General features: G+C 40.3%; 1 protein-coding gene across 3 annotated transcripts in view; it reads left to right on the forward strand.

The window, feature by feature from the left end:
• Window positions 1-19,665, forward strand: part of Zfpm2 (zinc finger protein, FOG family member 2) — a 437,094-nt gene extending 417,429 nt beyond the window's left edge. For all 3 annotated transcript variants that reach the window (XM_051159523.1, XM_051159524.1, XM_051159525.1), the window contains 3 exons: window positions 12,500-12,706; window positions 15,186-15,410; window positions 17,174-19,665. In XM_051159523.1, coding sequence (XP_051015480.1) covers window positions 12,500-12,706; window positions 15,186-15,410; window positions 17,174-19,665 — 2,924 coding nt within the window. The remainder of the gene's footprint in view (window positions 1-12,499; window positions 12,707-15,185; window positions 15,411-17,173) is intronic.
• The last annotated feature ends 3,194 nt before the right edge of the window (window positions 19,666-22,859 follow it).

Genomic DNA, 22,859 nt, shown 5'->3' on the forward strand with positions numbered 1-22,859 from the left:
GAATGGAAGAAGGGAAAAGAAATTAAAAACAGCCTCCTATGATGAACTTGTATAATTTATGCCTCTGCAGAGCGGCAGGCACAGTGTGTCATTGCCTCTCCCCTCCCCCCCCCCCCCCCCCCCCCATCCTGATTTCTGAGCCTTCTAGGCTGGGCAAGAATTTAAATTAAGCATACCCAACACACAAGTCAGAATGAAAGCGCAGAATGCACTCAGATTATTCATAAGCTTGCAAGTTGTGTATTTTGGTGGAGATTTCCTTGCTTTTGCTTCTGTTCGCTGATGAAGAATGGTATTTTAATAGGCAGATGGTAAAGACAATTGCAGTTAGGGGCTCAGCTGGGAGTTGCATCCGTTTATTGCAAATTATTAGTTGATAAATGCTTTTGTTTACAAGCAGAGTCTTAAGCGGCTTTGTCATCAGTTTATCAGAAAGCAGGTAAAAATTTTGACAGCTTGCTGTTTGGGTGCAATGTCACCCCTTGACTGCTCCTTTGAAATCCGAATGGCCAGGGCCAGGCAGTCTGATGGCTGATGGCTGGTGCTGGTAGAAGTTGCTGCAGAGCCAGGCCATAGCACACGTTAGGAAACCACAGTCCACACCCTAGGAATGCTGCAAAGACACAGGAACAGTGTCGTCGCTGTTAAAATCCACACAAATGTTTTCGATTTTGTTTTAAAGGTATATTGCCTACTTAACTAAGCCTGATAGCAGGTACCTGAGTCTCACACCTTCCAAATGTTGGGAATGTTCTCAATGTTTCCAGGAAATTCTGAATACCTTTTTGTTTATAGGGCCAAACTTTTGGCCCATGCACTTCAACAGTGGTGAGACTCTTAGCTGTAGTACATGGCTCACTTTTCTGAAAGGGGATGCAGGTGCTTCTTCGAAGGAAAATATCTTCATAGGAGACACTTTCGTAAAGGAAAAAAAAAAAAGATTAAATAAACACAGGGGAGAAAATTCAAGCCAAGAATGAACAGAACTATTAAGGATCTGTTACAAGCACAAACCAAGCAAACCCTCTGAAAGAACAGGAGTTTGCGAGCAGGGAGCTTTATGTAGCCTGGCTTCAATTGCCCATCACAGAAACTGTGGTGGCAGCACACTTCTGATTTGCAACTGCTAATTCCTTTGAAATAAGAAAGATAGCCACATTTCTTTGTTTCTGAGCTCCAGGCGGACCAGTATTTTCTGACAAGTTTATGCTAAGTAATAAACCTGTGATATTTGAAATGACAAATCCCATGCTGGGTGAAGTTGGCTCACTGTGCAAATGTGTGCTCCTTGAAGGTGCTACAGTGTAGCATGTTTATGAACGGGTCTCACTAGCATTTACCAGGCATCTTTGGGATGCATATGGACATAAGTTGTGACCTGGGGTGGTTGGACAATGTCCCTGGAAGGATTCCTTTGATTGTTGATAAGTGGACTCCGCATCTTAAACAAGTGAGTTATCGGACCTTAAAAACAAAAATATTCATATGACATAACTCCTAAAATGATCACTCTTGTATATATTTACTATTTGTGTGTGTGTTATCTCTTTGTATTGGAGGACAACTTGACTGAGAAGCAGCTACTGGTGGTGAGCCAGGTTTCATAGCCAAAAATAACACACCAAATCCTCTAAAATACTGATATAGCACAGAAAGACTTGTGTAAACAGGGCTCAATGGATGTTTTAAAAAAATTTATATATATATATATATATATGATATGCATAATACCACCGTCGTCTTTGTGTCAGAGTACGCTTGAGTCTTTTGCTGTATGTGTCTCCATGTTTCCTGGTCTATTTCTTTCTCTTTTTTATTTCCAGTTAAGATCCTAAAATCATCAGAACTTCAATAGCTGCATTTCACTGATCACTGGGTTAGTACAGTTTGTAATTTTAAAGGTGGATTGGTTGTGACCTAAGATTACTGAGAAATTATTATGAGGAAAACGGGAATATAGTTTTTGCCTGACATTAATATTTACCACTCAGTATCCGGTTACCAATTTTCCAGTTCTTATGTAATTAAATGTGTCATCTGTCCATGGAGGAAAGGCAACCTACATAAGAGTTGAATGAGAGCCCTCCTATGAGAAATTATAAATGCTTAACATAAACAGCAATTAAAAGTGTATTTTTGTTTTCTGTAAAGTAGGCGAAGGATAAGTATTGAATTGGGCATGCAGTTCAGCCATTTGCTCATCTCCCTTGATCAGGGGGCAGGAGGAAGGTAATTTTAATAAATCTATAGCCTTCATTGGCTCAGATAGCAAAGAAACATCTAGAGTGGCAAATCCAGTCTGATTCCCCTCCCCCAGGAAGCCTCCCAGGAATGGCTGGATGTCCTATAAAATAATTTCAGGTGTGCCAGCCCAAAGAACTTGGATGCCCTCAAATGCCCCACATTACCAATAACAAATGAAAAACGCTAAAGATTACTTTAAAAACAGGAAAGACCTTTTTCAAAAATGCATTTTGATTTATTGCTGTGGGCTGTGAAGATCCTTATCAATTATTCTTATTCTCTTTTATTCAAAAACTACTGTAAACTGAGTCGGCTTGTTGCTGAATACAGAGAGAGGCATTAATCAACTCTAAATAAACAAGCACACAGATCTATCTAGCAACTATGAAGTAGTTAATACATTTTTAAGCAATTTTATGATGGAAAGGAGGAGTAAGAGTAGTGCTTCATTATCTGCACTCCTCTGTGCTGGGTTCCCTTTTGATTGTATTAATGAAGCAGCTGGCCCATTGTTTCCCTTTAATTCCTCTATTGTTTTAAGAATATGTCAGAGCTCTTTATTCTTTTATCAGGTGCTGTGCAGGAGGACCCACACAATGCCTCATGGTCCTACTGTATTCGCCAATGCACAAAGAAACCTCCAAAGCGCTTTTCAAAGAAGGGGCACCCATAATTTATAAGTTCCCTTCTCGGCAGAACTCCACTGTCAAGAATTTCAAGAGCATTGGATTTGAATCCATTATAAAATTTGCATTAGGCAACATGTCTATGTATAGATCTGTGTCCCATGTTCATGTCCTAACCCTGAGGGGGAGACAGTTGCACACAACAGGACATGTTGAAGTGGGGCAGTAATTTTGCATTTAGAGGATCACTCCAACCAATTACTTTCCACTTTCAAAGAAAGATTAGGTTCAAGAAAGAAGCATCATTTCTGGTTCTCTAATAGTTTTAGAAAAAAAAAAAATTTTAAAGTAAGACGAGGAAGGGGTCTCCTTTTCGGAAAAGTGGTATGTGTGTGTGTAAGTGTGTGTCTCTGTGTGTGTGTCTGTGTGTGTCTGTGTGTGTGTCTGTGTGTCTGTGTGTGTTTCCTACATAGAGCAGCCTTCTGTGTTCTCTAGTCCACACTTGCCATCTTGTTGATTGTGTGTGAAAGACAGAGACATTTTAGACTAACACAGAAGCACCAATCTAGCCCCTTAAAGCACAGAATATAGGTTAGTATGTAGAATAGTTATTTTATCTTCTGTAGCTCTTTAAGAATAGGGTGCGTGGGCTAGAGAGATGGCTGAGCAGTTAAGAGCACTGGCTGCTCTTCCCGAGGACACAGGTTCAATTCCCAGCACCGAATTATAGCTCACAACTATCTCTAACTCCAGTTCCAGGGGATCTGACACCCTCATGCCAATGCACATAAATTTAAATATTTGAAGGACAGGGTTCAGTGACACATAACTATATTTTCTTCTAGATTTCTGTGAAAGCCACCCAAAGTCAATGATGTCAAAACACACACAAAGACCTGACAGGCTGACTCTTCACACCTGCAGGTGTTTTTCCTTCTCATCAAATGCCTGCATTAGGGCATGTTTTGCTCACTCTACAGTGTCCGCAGTTTAAAGAAAGAAAGTAAGACTTGATTACTTAATGTTTTGGAGTAAAAGCTACTAACTTCAGCTTTAAAAATAATCCCAGAAAAAGCCACTGCCCTAAATCCCTATTATAAACCATCTGTTTTTGTATTGTTATGTAAGGGTGGTTGGTTTTTACCTTTTAAAAAAAAGTTTTCATTGGATTCCTATCTCTTTGCTTGAGGTTCCTTATCCTAATGTCTGGGGAGGCAGAGTAGTGCAAAATCTAAATGGTATTTAATTGGTTCAATTTGCTACATATTTTTATGCTAAGCGCAGGTCAGTATCTTGATGAGCCCACTGGCTGTGCCAGATGTTTACAGCTTCCGTTGCTTGCATTTTTCTTATTTTTACAAAGCAAAGCACGTCTATCAATCACACAGATAAATTAGAAAGAAACATGTATAGACATAACACATGGAAAAAAAATTTTCCAGCGCGCTATGTAATTATTAACCTGATTTTTACCATTGTAAGAAGCTGTGAATAGCAGATAGCATGGTTGAAGTTAAATGCTTTTATTCTGGATATATTTTGCTTATTCAGAACTCTATAGGTATGGTCGAACAATATAATTGAAGCTTTGTCAGCTTGGTATCCTAGCAACAGATAATACTGTTAGGTTACTGAATTGCTCCTGGTTGACAAGTAGGGGATATTTTTCTGTTTATCGTGTTTGCTAATGATGGGATCCTTTCCAAAAGTCCCGTCTTAATCTTAATTAGAGTCTATCAGCAAAGGTCTGTGTGGCATTGTGCAGACACTCATTTCCTCATAATATGTGCAAGTGAAAAATTTGGCAGAATGGGGCGATGTTTGGGGGTACTGCTTCTAGCAAGGAGAGCGTGAAATTTCCAAAATATAATCATGTTTGAACCATGATTTTATTCTTTGTCATTGAAATTTGTAGGATGCCTCCCTGCAATTTTGACACCAATTGTGAGAAAGGAAAATGTACAAGCTTCCTGGAAGGCACCATATCTGTTTGTCAAAACCTTGACCATAAACATTACTGAGAATCACAAGTACAGGATTTTACAGGAACGTCAAGATATTGGTAATCATTGCTTTTCCACAGAGACTTGAATGTATTGTCCTTTGCTACGAAGGGAGCATCAAGGGAATATGAAGACCTGGGAGAGTGAGTCTGTTTAAAGTAAAGAGAGAGACAGAAATTGAGAAAGGCTAAACTAACCTTTCCATTTGGTGGAGGCCAGTAAGGCAGAAGCAGATCATTGTCATCAGATAAAAATTCTATGTCTGTGGACTAAAAATGTAATTCTTTTTTTCCTCTGGTTTGTACTTTATAATCTTTTCAAAGTTGGAGTGTATGCATCATCATTTGTAACTCCTGTTAGCAAGCTACATGGCTTTAAACTCATATAAAAATGAGCATTTCTAAAAGCAAGTACAATGCACAGTTTTATAGAACTCCTAGTGGCTCATTCAGTTCCAAAAATGCTAAGATTTTTCTTCCTTCTTTATTGACCATGTGTTGCTGGCTCCCTAGGTATTCCCATATTATTTACATATTACAAGAAAAAGAAACACTCAAACAACTTTCGGTTGTCACTGTCTGACTTCCAAAATGGATATCCTCCTCCAAATTGTCTAAATACTTTGATAAGTTAGTTCTGCATCAAGAGAGGTAATCTTTCATAGACACTCACTCTATACTATACAAGCTGCCTAAAGTCACTCCATAGCCCTTGTAATTAATTCTACTGATATGATAAGCATTCTGGGAAGGTTCTTAGAAACATAGAAGCCCCCCCCCCCAAATCTCTGAGAACTAGGGGAGGGGAATAGGAGGAAGAGGGAGGCCAGACCTGGAGGAGAGGAAGGAGGGGGCCATGATTGGGATGTAAACTGAATAAAAGTTTTAGATAAATATAAACTAAATTAAAAAAAAAATAAGTAAACCCTTTCTTCCTCTTCCATGCCCCCCAAAAGATAGACTCTCAAACTTCACTCCTAGAGCTTTTGATTTCATTCATTTGAGAAAGAACCTTGAAATCAGCACAACGTGAAACCTCTCTATAGGACCTACAATGTAGTCAAAATTGCTGGCCAGCACTTTTGGGGAATGTGGAATCTTAAGATCCTTTTGCATATTTATTTCAACTTGTATTTAATCAGGAAATTGGTAAAATATTACTTTTGCATGACTAATATAAATAAATGTTTAGCATTAATAGGTTAGTGTATATGTCCTGTCTTCAATTGTACCTTACACATGGTATATTTCAAGTCTTCAATATTTTAATGAGTTATCTTAGACTGAGGAGTCATCTCCACACTACAGTTTGTGTAGATTTGCTGTCCAGGCTATAGCTCTGCTGAATGAGAGTGTAATAATCACACCTTTTAGCATGCTATCCATAGGGGGATATATGATAATATAAAGGATACATCCAGTTTGTATCTGCCATTTTCTGTGCCAGCATAAACAAATATCCTAATTTACACACTAACTATGAAGTCAAGATTAAAACCAAACTTACTTACCCACCAGTCAACTTCTCTTTCCACCTCTGTTTAGCACTGAGTACAAATAAATTTTTATGAATTTCAAGTACCCACTGTGCTTGTTTGCCAAGAATTCCATAGAATAAAAAAAAAAAAAATCCTTTCCTGAATGGTGCTGAAAAGTTTTATCAACAGAGCAAATTTTACATTGTCATGCATGCACTTTGTGCCTTAATGTAATTCTATAAATGTGCCATTAGTGCAAAACAGAATATTGAAATTTTGATTGGTGTAAGTCTGAGGAAACTAAGTGTGCTTCTATCTGTAGAAGCCCAAGAAACATCCATTAAGACTTCTAAACTTGGGGCTGGAAAGATGGCTCAGTGGTTAAGAGCACCACCTGCTCTTCCAAAGGTCCTGAGTTCAATTCCCAGCAACCACATGGTAGCTCAAAACCATCTATAATGTGACCTGATACCTTCTTCTGCAGATAAAGCACTCATATGCAATAAATAAAAAATAAATAAATAAAAAATAAATAAAATCTTTTTTAAAAAAGACTTCTAAACTCGAATCTGTTTAGAGACTTAGCAGAGCTGTTCTTTAGCACTGGTAACAGGAAGAAACCTCAGGCCACCTAGTAAGTAATGAATAACTAGCAAGCGACACCACATGCTGGCGAGGATGTGGAGAGAGAGGAACACTCCTTCATTGCTGGTGGGAATAACTGGCATTTTCAATGGGTGAAAGAATCGAAAACGTATTTATGTATTTTAGGGAGAAGAGGGAATGGTTGTCAAATAGTCTCCCTCTCTGGTGCAGCCCGAGATCTCTAGATACTGCCCAGGAGGAGTTCCTTAAAGTAACTTTGTGTGATTCTGTGGTTGGGACTTTGGTGGGTCCTACCTCTGCACCAAGGTATGAGTCGGAAGCTTGAGCCCTCCAATTGGTATCTGAGTATCCAGAAGAGGGAAGCAGCGTTCCTTCTTCCATCTCTGGTGGCATCTGAATGTCTGAGATCTTTAAGGGGGATGCTCACCCATAGATCATTGAGTCAACTGGCATGTATCACCAAAGACTTATGAGGACGCAGTCTAGCTTTGACTTCCTGTTCTTCTTTTTTTTTATTTAAACACATTTTTTATTGAAAAATAAAATAATTCATATTACATCTCATTTTCTATCCCATCCCACGCATCCTCCCATTCCTCCTTCCCTCGCACTTTCACCCCATTCCCCTTCCCTGTGACTGTGACTGAGGGGGACCTCCTCCCCCTGAATATGATGCTAGGGTATCAAGTCTCTTCTTGGTAGTCTGCTATCCTTCCTCCGAGTGCCATCAGGCCTCCCCATCAAGGGAACATGACCAAATATGGGGCACCAGAGTTCATGTGAAAGTCAGTCCCCAGTCTCCACTTAACTGTGGAGAATGTTCTGTCCCTTGGCTAGATGTGGGTAGGGGTTTGATGATGACTGCACCTATTGTCCTTGGTTGGTGCCTTAGATTGAGCAGAAACCCTGGGACCAGATCCGCCCATCATAGTGTTCTTCTTGTAGGTTTCTAGGACCCTCTAGTTCCATCTATTTCCCTATCCCCTGTATTTTTCTTACCTAGAGTCCCAATAGGATGTCCTCACCTCTATCCCACTTTCCTGGTAGGTGCAGACTTTCATGAGACCTGCCCCTTGGGCTAGTGTCCAGTTATAAGTGAGTATATACCATTTTCTGGTCCTCCCACCTTCTCAAGCCATAAGTAATTGCTAGCAAGGACTTCAATTTCTAATTGATCAGGATACAGTTCACAGGTAGAGGCAGCCTCTGTCTTCTTTGTTGTCCTGTGTCCTTTGTGGAAATGAGATAGCTGCTTTCTTGAAACAAAGCTTTTTTTTTTGCTCAGTGGTTTCACTGCTTTGCTTCTGATGAGATTTCTTTGCTCTTGGATTTGGCAGTGCAGTGAGAAATTAGAATATGGGTTCCTTAAGTGTCTGTTACTGTTTCCTGAGTGCTGGCATGAGCTATCATGTTTGTCTCAGGCTTTGGTTTTTTGGTTTCTGGGTTTTTGTGGGATTTTTTGTTTTTGTTTTTGTTTTTGTGTGTGGTGTGATTTTTATGCTTTCAAAGTTACAAGTGAAACAGATTCATCCAGAAGCTTTTCTAGAATCTCAAACTTTGCTTTTTCAAAATATAATTTATTATCTGCACACATATAAATATTCTCCCCTGCCGGGCGTGGTGGCACAGCCCTTTAATCCCAGCAGTCAGGAAGCAGAGGCAGGCAGATCGCTGTGAGTTGAAGGCCAGCCTGGTCTACAAAGTGAGTTCAGGACAGCCAAGGCTACATGGAGAAACCCTGTTTTGAAAAACCGAAAACAAACAAACAAACAAAAATATTCTCCCCTTCTCCATCTCCTGCCCTCTCCCCCTCCCCCTCCCCCTCCTCTTTCTCCTCTTCTCTTCACCACCATCCCCCCCCCTTCCCTCCCTCTCCCTCTTCCAAAGTCATGATTCTACAATTGACCAAACACATCTCTGAGGAGTTAACTTATCTAAGTTTTGGCTTTCTCTACCCTAGGAGGGAAATGTCACCTTACTCAGTAACTGATGGGTTTTAAACAAACAGAAGTACGCTAACTGCTTTTCACTCCAGCCAAAAGAAATATTTCTCACACATGCCAGCCTTCTGTTGTTATCGCTGTTGTGTTGTTGTTATTGTTGTTATCGCTGTTGTGTTGTTGTTACTGTTGTTGTCATTGCACCATTGTGTGTATGTACAATACTAAGTGCCACTTCTCCAGCTTTCGGCCAAGGCAGGGCCATAACTACGATTTGTATTCCAAAGCTGTTAGCTTTGGTGTCATCTCAGCACCTTCCTTTCCTACCCTTCTCAGGATATCACTCCAGTCCGATTTCTGAGTCTCTTCAATGTGGCTCTTTTCTCCCTTGTAGTCATATAATTATGACTACTGAATTCGTACAATAACCTCTAAATGTCTGTATGTAGCACACCCTGCTCTAAAATATCCTCTAAAGTATATAGAGGGAAAATATCTGTATTGTTAGTGTATATATTCATTAAAATAAATGTGTATCTCCTCCATGCCCAACATGAGTCAGATACTACTGTATTCACTTCATTTTTTTGGGTTTGTTTGGTTTTTTTTTTTTTTCCAAGACAGGGTTTTTCTGTGTAGCCTTGGCTATCCTGGACTCACTTTGTAGACCAGGCTGGCCTCGAACTCACAGCGATCCGCCTGCCTCTGCCTCCCGAGTGCTGGGATTTAAGGTGTGTGTGCCACCACGCCCAGCCTTTTTTTTTTTTTTTTTTTTTTTTTTTAAGCTCCTTTTTCACCTTGTTTTGAGGCTTTTGTGAGGAAACCTGAATGTGTACCCCTTGCTGATTCCGTGATAAATACTATAGGCCTCACCATAGCCAATTCAAGCTGGCAATAAGATATCAACCAACACACAAACTTCCCCAAATTGTAGCTTTCTATACATCACACAGACATGCTGGCTCCAGGACACAAGTGTCCCTGATCCATCCCATCTCCCTCGGACCCTCAGCTCAAGGTTTGTTCCAAAGTCAGGGCCTTCCATAATTCTGACCATGCTCACGTACTCACTCCCTGTCTACTCGTGATGAACCTTCCCGCTCCTACTGACACAGGCTCTTAATCGTTCACTTTTACTTATTTCAGGTCCAGTAAAATAGTAGTTTGGTCGGCCTGTCTACTTCCCTCAAGAAGAGTCAGTTAGCAGTTACACGCAGTATGATGTGCATTCTCACTTGTGTCTTGGCATATATGCATTCTGGTTGTGTAGCTCTGCATAAAGGTACACAGCCCAGCCGTTCACATAGCGGGGACTTTACCTCACTGAACAGGAGAGTGATTAGTTGGTTAGGTGGTAAGTTAGTTAGCTAGTTAGTTAGTTAGCTAACATTTTAAGCCTAAGGCAACCAACTTTCTCATCAAAGCTCCACAGGATGTATTCAGTCTAATACAACCTACCTGCAGAGCAAACCACAAAGTCAGAAGAAGTGGTAGCAATGATAAAATATGAGACAATGCAGGTACATCTGAAAACACAAGTGCGTAACAACTGTCAAGTTGATTAATAACATAAAGAAATTATAATCGTTGTTGAGATTTTTTTTTTTTTTGCATCTAATATGTTTCACCTTTACTTTGCTTATATAGTAGATGTTTTGGCTAAACACTTTGTACAGCCATCTTCCTATGTAGCTCACCGCAGTGTTCATGATTAGCCATCAGTAGATGCCTTCTCCTAGGATCTGGAACCAAGCCTGTCTTTACATTTGCAAAAGGTGACAGTAGCTGGATTGGCCAAGAATGTGTTCTCTGTGCTTGAAAGCTAGTGTCTCTATAGTCATGCTTTGAAATAAGCCCAGACTGACTGTGGTCCCTGCCTTTTCCTTTCCCACCCTGACTCCACACACTGCCTTAATAAACTGTGTTCCACAGGACAGACAAGACACAAGTGATTAGCTGTAAGACGTGTACACATAAGTGAAAGCAGAGGATCTGAATGCAGCGATTCCCAGAGCAAGGATGGCTCTGGTAGAAATGTTGTTGTACAGACTTCTAACTCCCTCTCATTCCTCGGTGATATAATTTGGCTTCAGCGATTTGGAAAAAAAAAATATTTCAACACCAAAATAAATCTGTTTTATTTCAACTACAGTAAACCTGTATGTTTTGAGAAATATTAGTATCAAAGTGTGGTTAGGGTGGGTACATGTCACCCTGTGGTATTTTACTATCTGCATGCTTTAATGTAAAACTGGTCATAAATTTGAGGGCTATAATCTTTCTTCTTTTTTTCACAGACATCTCTTTCTGGTGTGTTTTGTTTGCTTGCTTTAAGCCGTGGTTAATTGCCCATGATGTGTCTCAGGCGTCATCCTCAGGTTTCCGTTCAGCTCTGTCATCTCATATACTGTGCTTATCTCCACAAGATTTGTTCAAGTTGTTTAAAAACCATGATCTCTGAGATGGGAAAAAAAATGAAGTGCACTTGAAGTGACAGTTATGCTGAAAGATAAGCAGAGCAATACGACTTATCAAAATGTGTACAATTTTTCTTAGTTAATGAGTACAATATACAGCCCTTCCAGTACATACACAGTTGGGGGGTGCTTTATAAAATATCAACTACACCACATTATTGCAGACATAACTGTGTGGGATATGTATCTAGGCCTGAGAGAGGAGATAACAAAATATAAGTGCTTTGCCTGTCTAAACATGTTAAATAAATGAGCATTCACTATCACATTCCAATACATTAGAAGTTGTACTTGCATAGTTAATTTTTCTTTTTAATGCACTGCACGTGATCATTTGAAATACAGAGCCAGAGTAGTATATCTCAGTGTTTGAAGACAAGCTTCCTCTCATTTAAACAAATCTTTATTGAAGTAAGCCTTTTGAAAAGAATCTCTGGTGTATCTTTTTGCAGGACTTTCAGCCCGGGGGAAATGGAAATTAAAAAAGGGACACTGCAGGGTAGTATATAACCCAGCGAAAGGAAAATGTCACATAAATGGTAGTATACACAGGGAGGGTCACATTCTTTGCCATGGTACTCTAACACCCAAGATTTTACAAACTTCTGTTTGCTTGTTTGGCGATTTGGGGTATCTGCACTCAGTATAAAAGAATTGATAAAGTGGAAAGACTGAGGGGTGGTAGGAGAGGAAACGAGAGGTGAGAAGAGGAAGATTGTCACTTCTTCCATTAGTTAATGAAATACTAACTTCAAAGGCTTTTCTGGAGTACATTTTTGCAGTTTTTCCTTCCCATACAAGCTTGCAGACACTATACCAATGTCATAAAGGGTTAATGATTCTGGTGAGAGCCTAGAAGGCACACCTTTGAGGAGCTCTACAATTTGTATAGATGTTTTCCCTAGCTTTTTCCTACTGCTAGTTACTAAAAACATTCCTTAATACCAGGTGAACATCTGTCCACAGAGGCTGGCTGAGACACAGGGCTGCAGTCTGATCGAACACTGCTTCCAGTCCACTGCCATGTGAACATGAGGGAAGGTGCTCTGTTCATCCATCTAGCATGCAGCCAGCTCATGTGCTCCAAGTCAACTCTTTTTCCCTCTCTCTTCTCTCTTCTCAATAGGGGGTCAGCTTTGGTGCACCACTACGAAGACTATCTCAGAGGGTGAAGAGCTAATTGCCTTTGTGGTGGATTTTGACTCAAGGCTACAAGCTGCCAGTCAGATGACTCTCACAGAAGGCATGTACCCAGCCCGCCTGCTGGACTCAATTCAGCTGCTTCCTCAGCAAGCTGCCATGGCTTCTATTTTGCCTACAGCTATTGTCAATAGTAAGTGCTGAGTGCCATAGCCCAGCTTTGTGGGGGTGATGGGTATTTATGAGAGAAAAAATGCCTACTGACAGGCAGCTGGGGACAGACATTTTCTTCAGCGTGTGGCTGTATGTGTGCGTGTGTGTACGTGTTTGCTTAATATACAGTAAAAAACATGCATTTCCAATTATGTCAGATTGTATTCTTCAGTGTCACACACTAAAAATTGTCATTCTTTTCTCACTGAATAATACTCAATTTCACTTAGCAATGACAAGCCCAGTGGCTTTCATTAATGATTTTATAGTATCAAAATTGGCATTTGTTAAAGGCACTGAATTTTTTTAATTGAAAAAATATAAATTTAAATGCTAAATTTTATTATATACATTAATGAAACTATAGCATTATGTTGGGCTGAAGCTCTGATGTACAATTATTATTTTTAATGTGGAAGTAAAAAAGTAACTATTAGCCTTAAAGAAACCAATACAAACACGTAGAGCTTTTGTTTTTATCCTTATAATCTGGATGTAGTCTTCATAGCCTGGAAAAAACAAAATATTTGTTAATTAAATAGAAGAAAAAAAGGAAAAGAAAGAAGAAGTATATATGCTTTTAATACTTCAAATATATGCTGTGGGAAACCTACCTAGGCGCTCTTACATTGCTAAGATGAATACTGATCGTCTTCAGATATCTTGAACAGGTAAAATGGTACTTCATATGGTGGACAGTCAGTGGTTCAAGGGCACCAGGAAGACCTGTTTTTATTCAGCTTTCTGTGAGAAACAAAAATGAATAGTATTCACACAACAAGAGTAGAATTATACTAACACTGGTAATAAAAAAAAATGCATCTAATCTTAAAATAACATTAAGTATCTCTGAGACTAATGCAAAATAAATCTAGGCAGAAATAATAGCTTCACATTATTATAAAAGTATCTGACCATTATCATGACTAATGAAATTCACAGGTGATTCAGAAATCACTATGTATCCAATCAACAGGACAAAGTCTTTCAACCTAAGCAATTCTTACTGGATTTATTTAATGGAATAGTTTTTATTATCTTTATTTTGATTCTTACTTGATTTATTTAGTGGAATAATTTTTTATTATCTCTACTTTGGTTCTTATTGCACAGACCATAAATTAATGCGACAAACTTGGGTGTGAAGCAAAGTAAAATTATTACAAGGGATTTCAACCCCTTTGGCAAACCCCTGTCTCCAAAAATACTTGCATTATGATTCAGAATAGTAGCAAAATTACAGTTATGAAGTATCAACAAAAACAATTTAATGGTTGGGGGGATCACCACACCGTGAGGAACACATTAATGAAGTCACATTAGAATCAGTGCTTTACATGGTCTTATACAAGGTAACCAACTGTGGTTTCCTTAGCTATACCTGAGAAGGAAAAATATACATATGAAGACACTTTCTGTCAGGGAAGCCTTAGGAATCAGACAACTCAGCACGCTCCAGAAGCAGGCTACGCCCGGGGATATAACAAGCCTCATTATGTTTCACTTATACCACCTGCCTCCAACCACTCAACGTTTCTGCCACGTTTACTACCTTCAGAACTAGGATCTACTCTTGAGTTAGGCTCTGGTTTTTCCATAGTTGCTGAGACAGAAGGAGAGCCTCTCAAAAGAGTCTGCAAGATCCTTTCTGATCTGTCCTGCCATTTGCCTCAACAGTTCTACCCAGCTGCTCAGCCTCCACCCAGGTCCTCTCAGGTTCCCGTGGCTTCCACTATGCTGATGCTCTGATAAAAATGACAGGAAATTGTTGTCTCTGCCTAAATAAGTTCACGTCCTCTTTCACATCTGATCTAAGGCATGGCAGTACCAGCCCTCTAAGCCTCTACCTGACTGGCTCCTCCCTCTATGACCATCCCACAGAAGCCTAGTGGGCACCACTGTCTCTGCCCCAGCCTGTCTTTCAGTTTCCTCTATCAGATAGCAGTATAGTCACTGTCTAATCATTCACCGTCAGCCCAGAATCTAAGCTCCTCAGCCCTAGAAGATCCATCCTCCTCTTTTACACCACACCCAGCATAGAGTTTAGCATTATCTAGGCCCTCTGTAATTAATTCATTTAATCAACACATGGTGTCAGTAATGGGCATCCAGGGTATCTTAGTCTATACCATAATCTTCCCTTGTAACCAATGTGACAAACAAATTCTCATTGCTATTCCAAATGCATGTTTTTCTAAACCTTAAGTAGAAAAAAAATGAAATTATCTTGTGTTCTTAATACTGGCATCTCCTAAAGTATTAGGCTCTAAACCATCAGTAAGTTAACTTACAGAGTGTAACACTTAAGACCCTCATCCTGATCTGCAGATGGACAGCAGATCATACTTATCAATGCTTAATTGCCCTGGGAATCAACTCTGAAAGATGAACCTAAATGTGACCTTACCCTTATGTCTCTCCTCAAGACACAAGCTAATATGTCTCTGGTTTTGCTGCAGAGGATATATTCCCTTGCAAGTCCTGTGGCATCTGGTACCGGAGTGAGCGGAACCTGCAAGCCCATTTGATGTACTACTGTAGTGGAAGGCAAAGAGAAGCTGCTCCAGTGTCGGAAGAAAATGAAGACAATGCTCATCAGATTTCTAGCCTGTGCCCCTTCCCACAATGCACCAAGAGCTTTTCCAATGCCCGAGCTCTAGAAATGCATCTGAATTCACACAGTGGTAAGGGCGTCTAATGTTTCTGCAGTTGCTTGGGGGTACTCTCTACTCTTTCTACAATGCATACATACACATATGCATATATACATCTCATCTATGATAGATAAATAGATACATAGATAGATAGATAGATAGATAGATAGAGAGTTAAGGAATAGATAGATAGGTTTCTCTTATGCTATTCAGATGGGCCATATTTTAAACAAAGGACTTACTTGACTCCGATTTGTTCCACATCTACAACAGTGTTTAGACTGTGGACCAAAACACTGCATTCGTTTTCCTCTTCATCAAAATAGCACTGTCTCTATTCCCTGTGTTTAGTGTCATGCATATTCATTGCTGTAAGTGTCAAGTGATCTTTGGGAACTGCTCATGGTACTTCCCATGTGTTAAGAAAGAAACAGTAGGTACATTAAAAAGGGAGCTACTGCACAAAATTAAAGCTTCTGTTCTGGTAGATTCAATTAAAAATCCCTCAATTTCCAGAGTATGCATGGTTAAAGCTTAATTGACTTTGATGACATGAAGCTACTTTAAATTCCCTAAGAAAAACAACAAGACAGAAGCTACTCTCACTTTTTTTTTAAAATTGACCCCACCTATTGTTAGCTTAATCTCATGGTATGCTAATTCTTATATTTTTTAAAAGTATAGAATTATATAAGATGTAAATATTTTTATTTTATTTTATTTTATTTTATTTGAGGCAGGGTCTTTCCTCATAGCTTGGGTGTCCTGGTACTCATTATGTAGGCCAGGCTGGCCTCAAACTTACGTATAGAAAAGATAAGCCAAGTCTGTTCCCATTAGGTATGGACAAACAGAAGGAAGAGTTGATTTCCACAATCGATGGCAATAACTGATCAGAAACAGGTGGTGACCAAGCTTCATGGATGCTGGTCCAAACTACCTTTATTAGCATGCCAGTGTTTTCCAGCCAAATGTCAGTCCTAGATACAGATAAACTGAATTCAGCAAAACCAACAAATAAATAGACATATGTAAAAGACACTGTTCTTCCAAAGGTCTTGAGTTCAATTCCCAGCAACCGCATGGTGGCTCACAGCCATCTATAATATGATCTGATGCCCTCTTTTGCCTGCAAGTGTACATGCAGGCAGAACACTGTATACATAATAATAAACAAATAAATGTTTTTTTAAAAGATAAAGGATGAATCAAATCATTGATAGAGTCCTGTAGTTTTGTCTTGCATGTAGGTATTTGGTAGCTAGTAGCCATTCTAGTTAATATGCACATCTTCCTGTTACAGAGCACAGTACTCAGAAGGTTTAAAAATGCCAAGCCTAAACCTTAGCTGTGACTCCACACCTTTATAGCTTGATTATTATAATTAATTCTCTTAGGTTGTTTTTTGTAAGTTTGTTTATTGGCCCATAAAACAAAATCAATAGGCAGGTGGATCGCTGTGAGTTCGAGGCCAGCCTAGTCTACAGAGCAAGTCTAGGGTAGCCAAGGCTACACAGAGAAACCTTGTCTCAAAAAACAAAAAACAAAAATAAAAATAAAAACCAACAAAAAACAAAACAAACAAACAAAAAAACCCCAAATTGCTAATAACACTCACAAAGAGACTTAGGAAATTATTATTACAGATGTCACCAAAATGTTAGTACCATAGATGAGGATCTGAAGGAACTGGTTCTGTGGTGGTGAAGATACAAGCTCACTAGTAAAGGTTCCCATTACTGGGAAGCAAACGGGTGCAGTTCTCATCTTTCCTACTTTGTGTGTCTTTCCAGGAGTGAAAATGGAAGAGTTCCTGCCCCCCGGGGCAAGTCTAAAATGCACGGTCTGCAGCTACACAGCTGATTCTGTGATCAGCTTCCACCAACACCTGTTTTCCCATCTCACTCAAGCTGCCTTCAGATGCAACCACTGCCATTTTGGCTTCCAGACCCAGAGGGAGCTACTGCAACACCAAGAGCTCCATGTCCCCGGTGGCAAACTTCCCAGAGAAAGTGACATGGAGCACTCTCCAAGTGGAACAGAAGACAGCTTACAACCAGCCACAGACTTGTTGGCCAGAAATGACCTCTCCCAGAGCCAAAAGGCCATGCAGACTAAAGACGCAAGCTCAGACACCGAACTGGACAAGTGTGAGAAAAAGACTCAGCTCTTCCTCACCAATCAGAGGCCAGAGACACAGCCTGTAGCAAACAAGCAAAGCTTTTCTTACACAAAAATAAAGTCTGAGCCCTCCAGCCCGAGACTTGCCTCATCCCCAGTGCAGCCCAACATCGGGCCTTCTTTCCCTGTGGGACCTTTCTTGTCTCAGTTTGCCTTCCCCCAAGATATCACAATGGTCCCCCAGGCTTCGGAGATCTTAGCCAAGATGTCCGAGCTGGTGCACCGACGACTGAGGCACGGGAGTAGTAGCTACCCCCCTGTAATTTACAGCCCTTTGATGCCCAAAGGGGCTACATGCTTTGAGTGTAACATAACATTCAACAATTTGGATAACTATCTAGTTCATAAGAAACACTACTGCAGCAGTCGGTGGCAGCAGATGGCCAAGTCCCCTGAGTTTCCGAGTGTTTCTGAAAAGATTCCTGAAGCTGTGAGTCCCAATACTGGCCAGACTTCCATAAACCTTCTCAACCCAGCTGCTCATTCTTCGGACCCAGAGAATCCACTTCTTCAAACATCCTGCATCAACTCTTCCACCGTTTTAGATTTGATGGGGCCAAACGGGAAAGGACATGAGAAGGACTTTTCCACTCAAGCCAAAAAGCTGTCCACCTCCAACAGCAATGATGACAAAATGAACGGAAAGCCTGTTGATGTGAAAACTCCCAGCGGTCCCTTGGTGGATGGGGAAAGTGACCCAAATAAGACCACCTGTGAAGCATGTAATATCACCTTCAGCAGGCACGAAACATACATGGTCCACAAACAGTATTACTGTGCGACGCGTCATGACCCTCCCTTGAAGAGGTCTGCGTCCAACAAAGTGCCAGCCATGCAGAGAACCATGCGCACACGCAAGCGAAGAAAGATGTATGAGATGTGCCTCCCTGAGCAGGAGCATAGGCCGCCCCTGGTCCAACAGAGATTTCTTGACGTAGCCAACCTCAGCAATCCTTGTAGCTCCACTCAAGAGCCCGCCGAAGGGCTGGGAGAATGCTACCACCCGAGATGCGACATCTTCCCAGGAATTGTCTCAAAGCACTTGGAAACCTCGTTGACCATGAACAAATGTGTTCCAGTCCCCAAATGTGACACGACCCACTCCAGCGTTTCCTGCCTGGAGATGGACGTACCCATAGATCTCAGCAAAAAGTGTTTATCGCAGTCTGAGCGGACGACAGCATCTCCTAAAAGGCTGCTAGACTACCACGAGTGCACCGTGTGCAAGATAAGCTTCAATAAGGTTGAGAACTACCTGACCCACAAGCAGAATTTCTGTCCTGTCACTGCCCATCAGCGGAGTGACCTGGGTCAGCTTGATGGCAAAGTGTTTCCGAATCCAGAGAGCGAACGCAACAGCCCGGATGTCAGCTTTGAAAGAAACATGATTAAGTGCGAGAAGAACGGGAATCCGAAGCAGCCTTCTCCCAATGGAAACTTGTTCTCGTCCCATTTAGCAACTCTACAAGGCCTGAAAGTCTTCAGCGAGGCCGCTCAGCTCATTGCCACAAAAGAAGAAAACAAACATTTGTTTCTTCCCCAATGCCTTTACCCTGGAGCAATAAAGAAGACGAAAGGAGCCGACCAGCTTTCCCCGTACTATGGCATAAAGCCAAGCGACTATATCTCTGGTTCTCTCGTCATCCACAACACTGACGTGGAACAAAGCACAAATGCAGAAAACGAATCTCCTAAAGGCCAGGCCTCCGCAAACGGATGCGCTGTGCCCAAGAAAGATTCTCTGCCGTTGTTGCCCAAAAACAGAGGCATGGTCATAGTGAATGGCGGACTGAAGCAAGATGAGCGATCTACGGCCAACTCACAGCAAGAGAACCTTTCCCAGAATGCCCAGCACGAAGATGGCCACAAATCCCCTTCGTGGATCGCTGAGAACCCACTAGCTGCCAATGAGAATGTCTCCCCAGGAATTCCTTCCGCAGAAGAACAGTTGTCTAGCATAGCAAAAGGTGTGAACGGCTCCGCACAGGCTCCCAGCAGTGGGAAATACTGCCGGCTATGCGATATCCAGTTCAATAATCTTTCAAACTTTATAACTCACAAGAAGTTTTATTGCTCATCACATGCGGCAGAACATGTCAAATGAACTAACCGAGTTAAAGGAAAAAAGAAGGAAAGAAAGAAAGAAAGAAAGAAGGAAGGAAAGAAACGAAAGAAAGCAGTCACCTTTGGTACCAGTGTTTAGTATGTTCTTCTAAACAGTCCAGAAAAGAAAGAAACTGTTTGAATTACATCTGGTAATCAGGAGATAATTCATTATGGCTGAGTTGAAGACTTGAGATGTAATTTCATTACAGACCATTAGTAAAGTGTATTGGTGCCATTTTCAGAAAAAAAAAATTAATTTATTTTACCAGCAGTATTCATAGCTGTGGTTATGTTATTTTTTATTTAAAAACTTTATATTAAAGTCATTTGTAATGTTATTGTATAGTTATTGTGTAGCACATATGGTTTGCACTGTATAGTAGCTTTCAAAGAAAATAGTCACAAACAATACAGAAAAGCATTTTAGAAATAGCTTCCAAAGCACTTGTGTACCCTGATTTTTTTTATTATATGCTGTTGCAGATAAACGTATATGCTAAAATATAACCTGCAAACATGTTCTAAATACACACGCTAGAAGTTCGCCTTAAGATTTCAATTCTTGGATAATCAGGCTCCATTTGCACTTTATATTTTAGCAAATACCATATCTTAGTCTCTAGGCTTTGCATTCGTATGTAGCCCTCTATTTCCGTCCATTTCCTCAAACTTAAACACGTATGTTAAACGAAGATGGCATTCCCCACCCCCTTGTATAGTACTTGTATTTTCTTTCGCTGATGCAGCCCTGTCTCGATTTTTAAACCTTTGCTGTTAAATGCAATACTTTATAAAGAATGAACAGAATTACTGGAAGCAGTATTGTAAGCAATGGAGTACTAGCAATCAGTTGTATCTTTCGAAAGGCACAGTCTAAATCGAACCCCTTAAACTCAATGCTGCAAGTATGAATTTAATTCATATATAAGATCTATTTAAATATAAGCGTAGCAATACTGCACCTGGTGATCACAAAGATGATGTTCTACTTCTGATAGAAATGATTTCTCAACAAATGTTGTTACTATGCATGTCCATGGATGGAATAAAATTCCAAATTGTTGGAGAAGTTGGATGTTCTGGGCTTTGTTCCCCCCTCAAGCACCAAGGAAAACTATCCGGCTTTAATTGTCACATCCTGACTAGCAACACTTTATCATCAGTTATATGTTAATTTCTGTTGCTAACTTTCTATCAAAAATGGCCATGCCACACGGTTTTCCATTCCCTCCATTTAATTCACCCGGTCCCAACTATTCTCAAGGTATATGAGCCTAGAACACCTCACGTGTGGCTAGAAACAGCAGCGGTGGGTGGCAACAACAAACTGAAATTGCAGGCATCCCCTTAACGGATTATGATTGACAGTCTTTAGTATTTTGTATTGAATTTAAATACCACAGAACAATCTAAAGGAAACGACTGTAAACTACCTGTCCTTCTGCCACAGTTAATCAGACTCCTCAACTATTGCTTACAACCTGGCCTCAGTTTAAAAACTATTTATTCAGCATATTGTTTAATGTAATTAAAACCAAAAAGTAAATCATTATAGGCACTGTTAAGGACATTGGATCCTCTCGCATTTTCAAGCAGTACTAGAGGTTTCAGATTTTAAGTACCCAAAGTCATGAAGCTAATGGGAAAAACAAATAGCAGGAACCTGAGAATTATTCTCACCTGTAGGTGCATCCATGTCATACTGCAAACGCGGAAGCAAGTGTTAGTATTAAGTGTGGTGCTCATGTCTACCATGTGCATAAGAGAAAGGCAGCGTTTATGAAGGAAAACACGTCAGTGACACCAGATCCCTCCAGCTTGAACTCTCCAATTTGAGTGGCCAGCTGTGGATATTTCTGGAGTGTGTGATGCTTCCAGAGAGCACCACCCTGGGAAATATGACCGCCCTGCTTAGTGCTAATGCTTACTCCCATGTGCCTCACCCTGCTTGGCCTTTGCCTCAGGATCAAAGCACCAGAAGCACACCCTGACATTGTCCCCCTAGTGTCCATTTCTGACAGAAGGAGAAAGCAGTGGAAAGAATGTCTATCATCAAGCACTCCCCAAGTCAGCTCACCTCAAAGACTGTGACCTGCCCCAGCTGTCCTCTGTATCCTCAGTGAATCCATAGCTCCCCGTTGTGTGCTCTGCACTACTTTAGAAATAATCCCTGTGGGAAGCATTTCTCTCATTCTAGCCTGGGCTCATCTCTAGAACCTACTTTCGCTAAGGAGTTCCTCCGTACAACTGTAATTTCCCAAAGATTCCAATAAATATTAGGTCATTTTTCAGTCTGTGACTCTTAACACCAGAGGCGTTGACAGTCAATTCAATACCTTTGTACATTAAAGTCATTATCTTTAGGACCAACTGCCTTTTGCTCAGTAAAAAAAATGCTTAGAGACATTTCACACACCCAACAGGCAAATAAATGAAAATTAGAAAATACAGGCATGGCACATTATACCTATGAAAAGAAACATTTCTCTAATAGAAAAATGTGAGAATCAAATATCCAAGATCTGTTTATTTCACAGGTGATTTTTTTCCTATGAACTTATGAAGGCATGGAAACTCGACAGTACCACACATCAAGCACCCATTCAGAAAAATGGCTTTGCTTCTGTGACTCAGTAACATTGATAACTAGTAGTCAAATGAATAAAAGGTTGGAGTTCTTTTAAATGCAGCCAACCTTGTCCCACAACAGTATCAACCTCTATTATTAAAAGGCAAAATTATAGTTGGTTTTTTAGATTACATTATTCCTAGGTTCCAGTTTTTAGACAGTTGAAGTGATCTCATCTTGGGTCACTTTGCCACATAATAAAGAAAATGTACAAACAATGTGTGTTTTTAGTTTTGTGGGTTTAAGAAGTAAGTGACCAAAAAAAAAAAAAAAAAAAAAAAAAAAAAAAAAAAAAAAAAAGAAGAAGAAGTAAGTGACAGCCTCCACCTCCAAATGACATCATTCATCTTCAGCCTTCACAGGCTTTGTTTTGATAGGATCAATTTTAAACATTTGGTGTAAAAACCAGATACTCCTTTTTTTAAAAAAAAAAAAAAAAAAAGAAAGAAAGAAAGAAAGAAAATCGGCTGAGGTCAGTGGTGTTCAAACAGCTCAACATGTAATTTCATGGGTTAGTTTGAGCAGTGCCTGTGCACTACATCAGCTAGATCATCCTAAAACTG

Source organism: Acomys russatus, chromosome 17, assembly GCF_903995435.1.
Source record: "Acomys russatus chromosome 17, mAcoRus1.1, whole genome shotgun sequence".
NCBI lineage: Eukaryota > Metazoa > Chordata > Mammalia > Rodentia > Muridae > Acomys > Acomys russatus.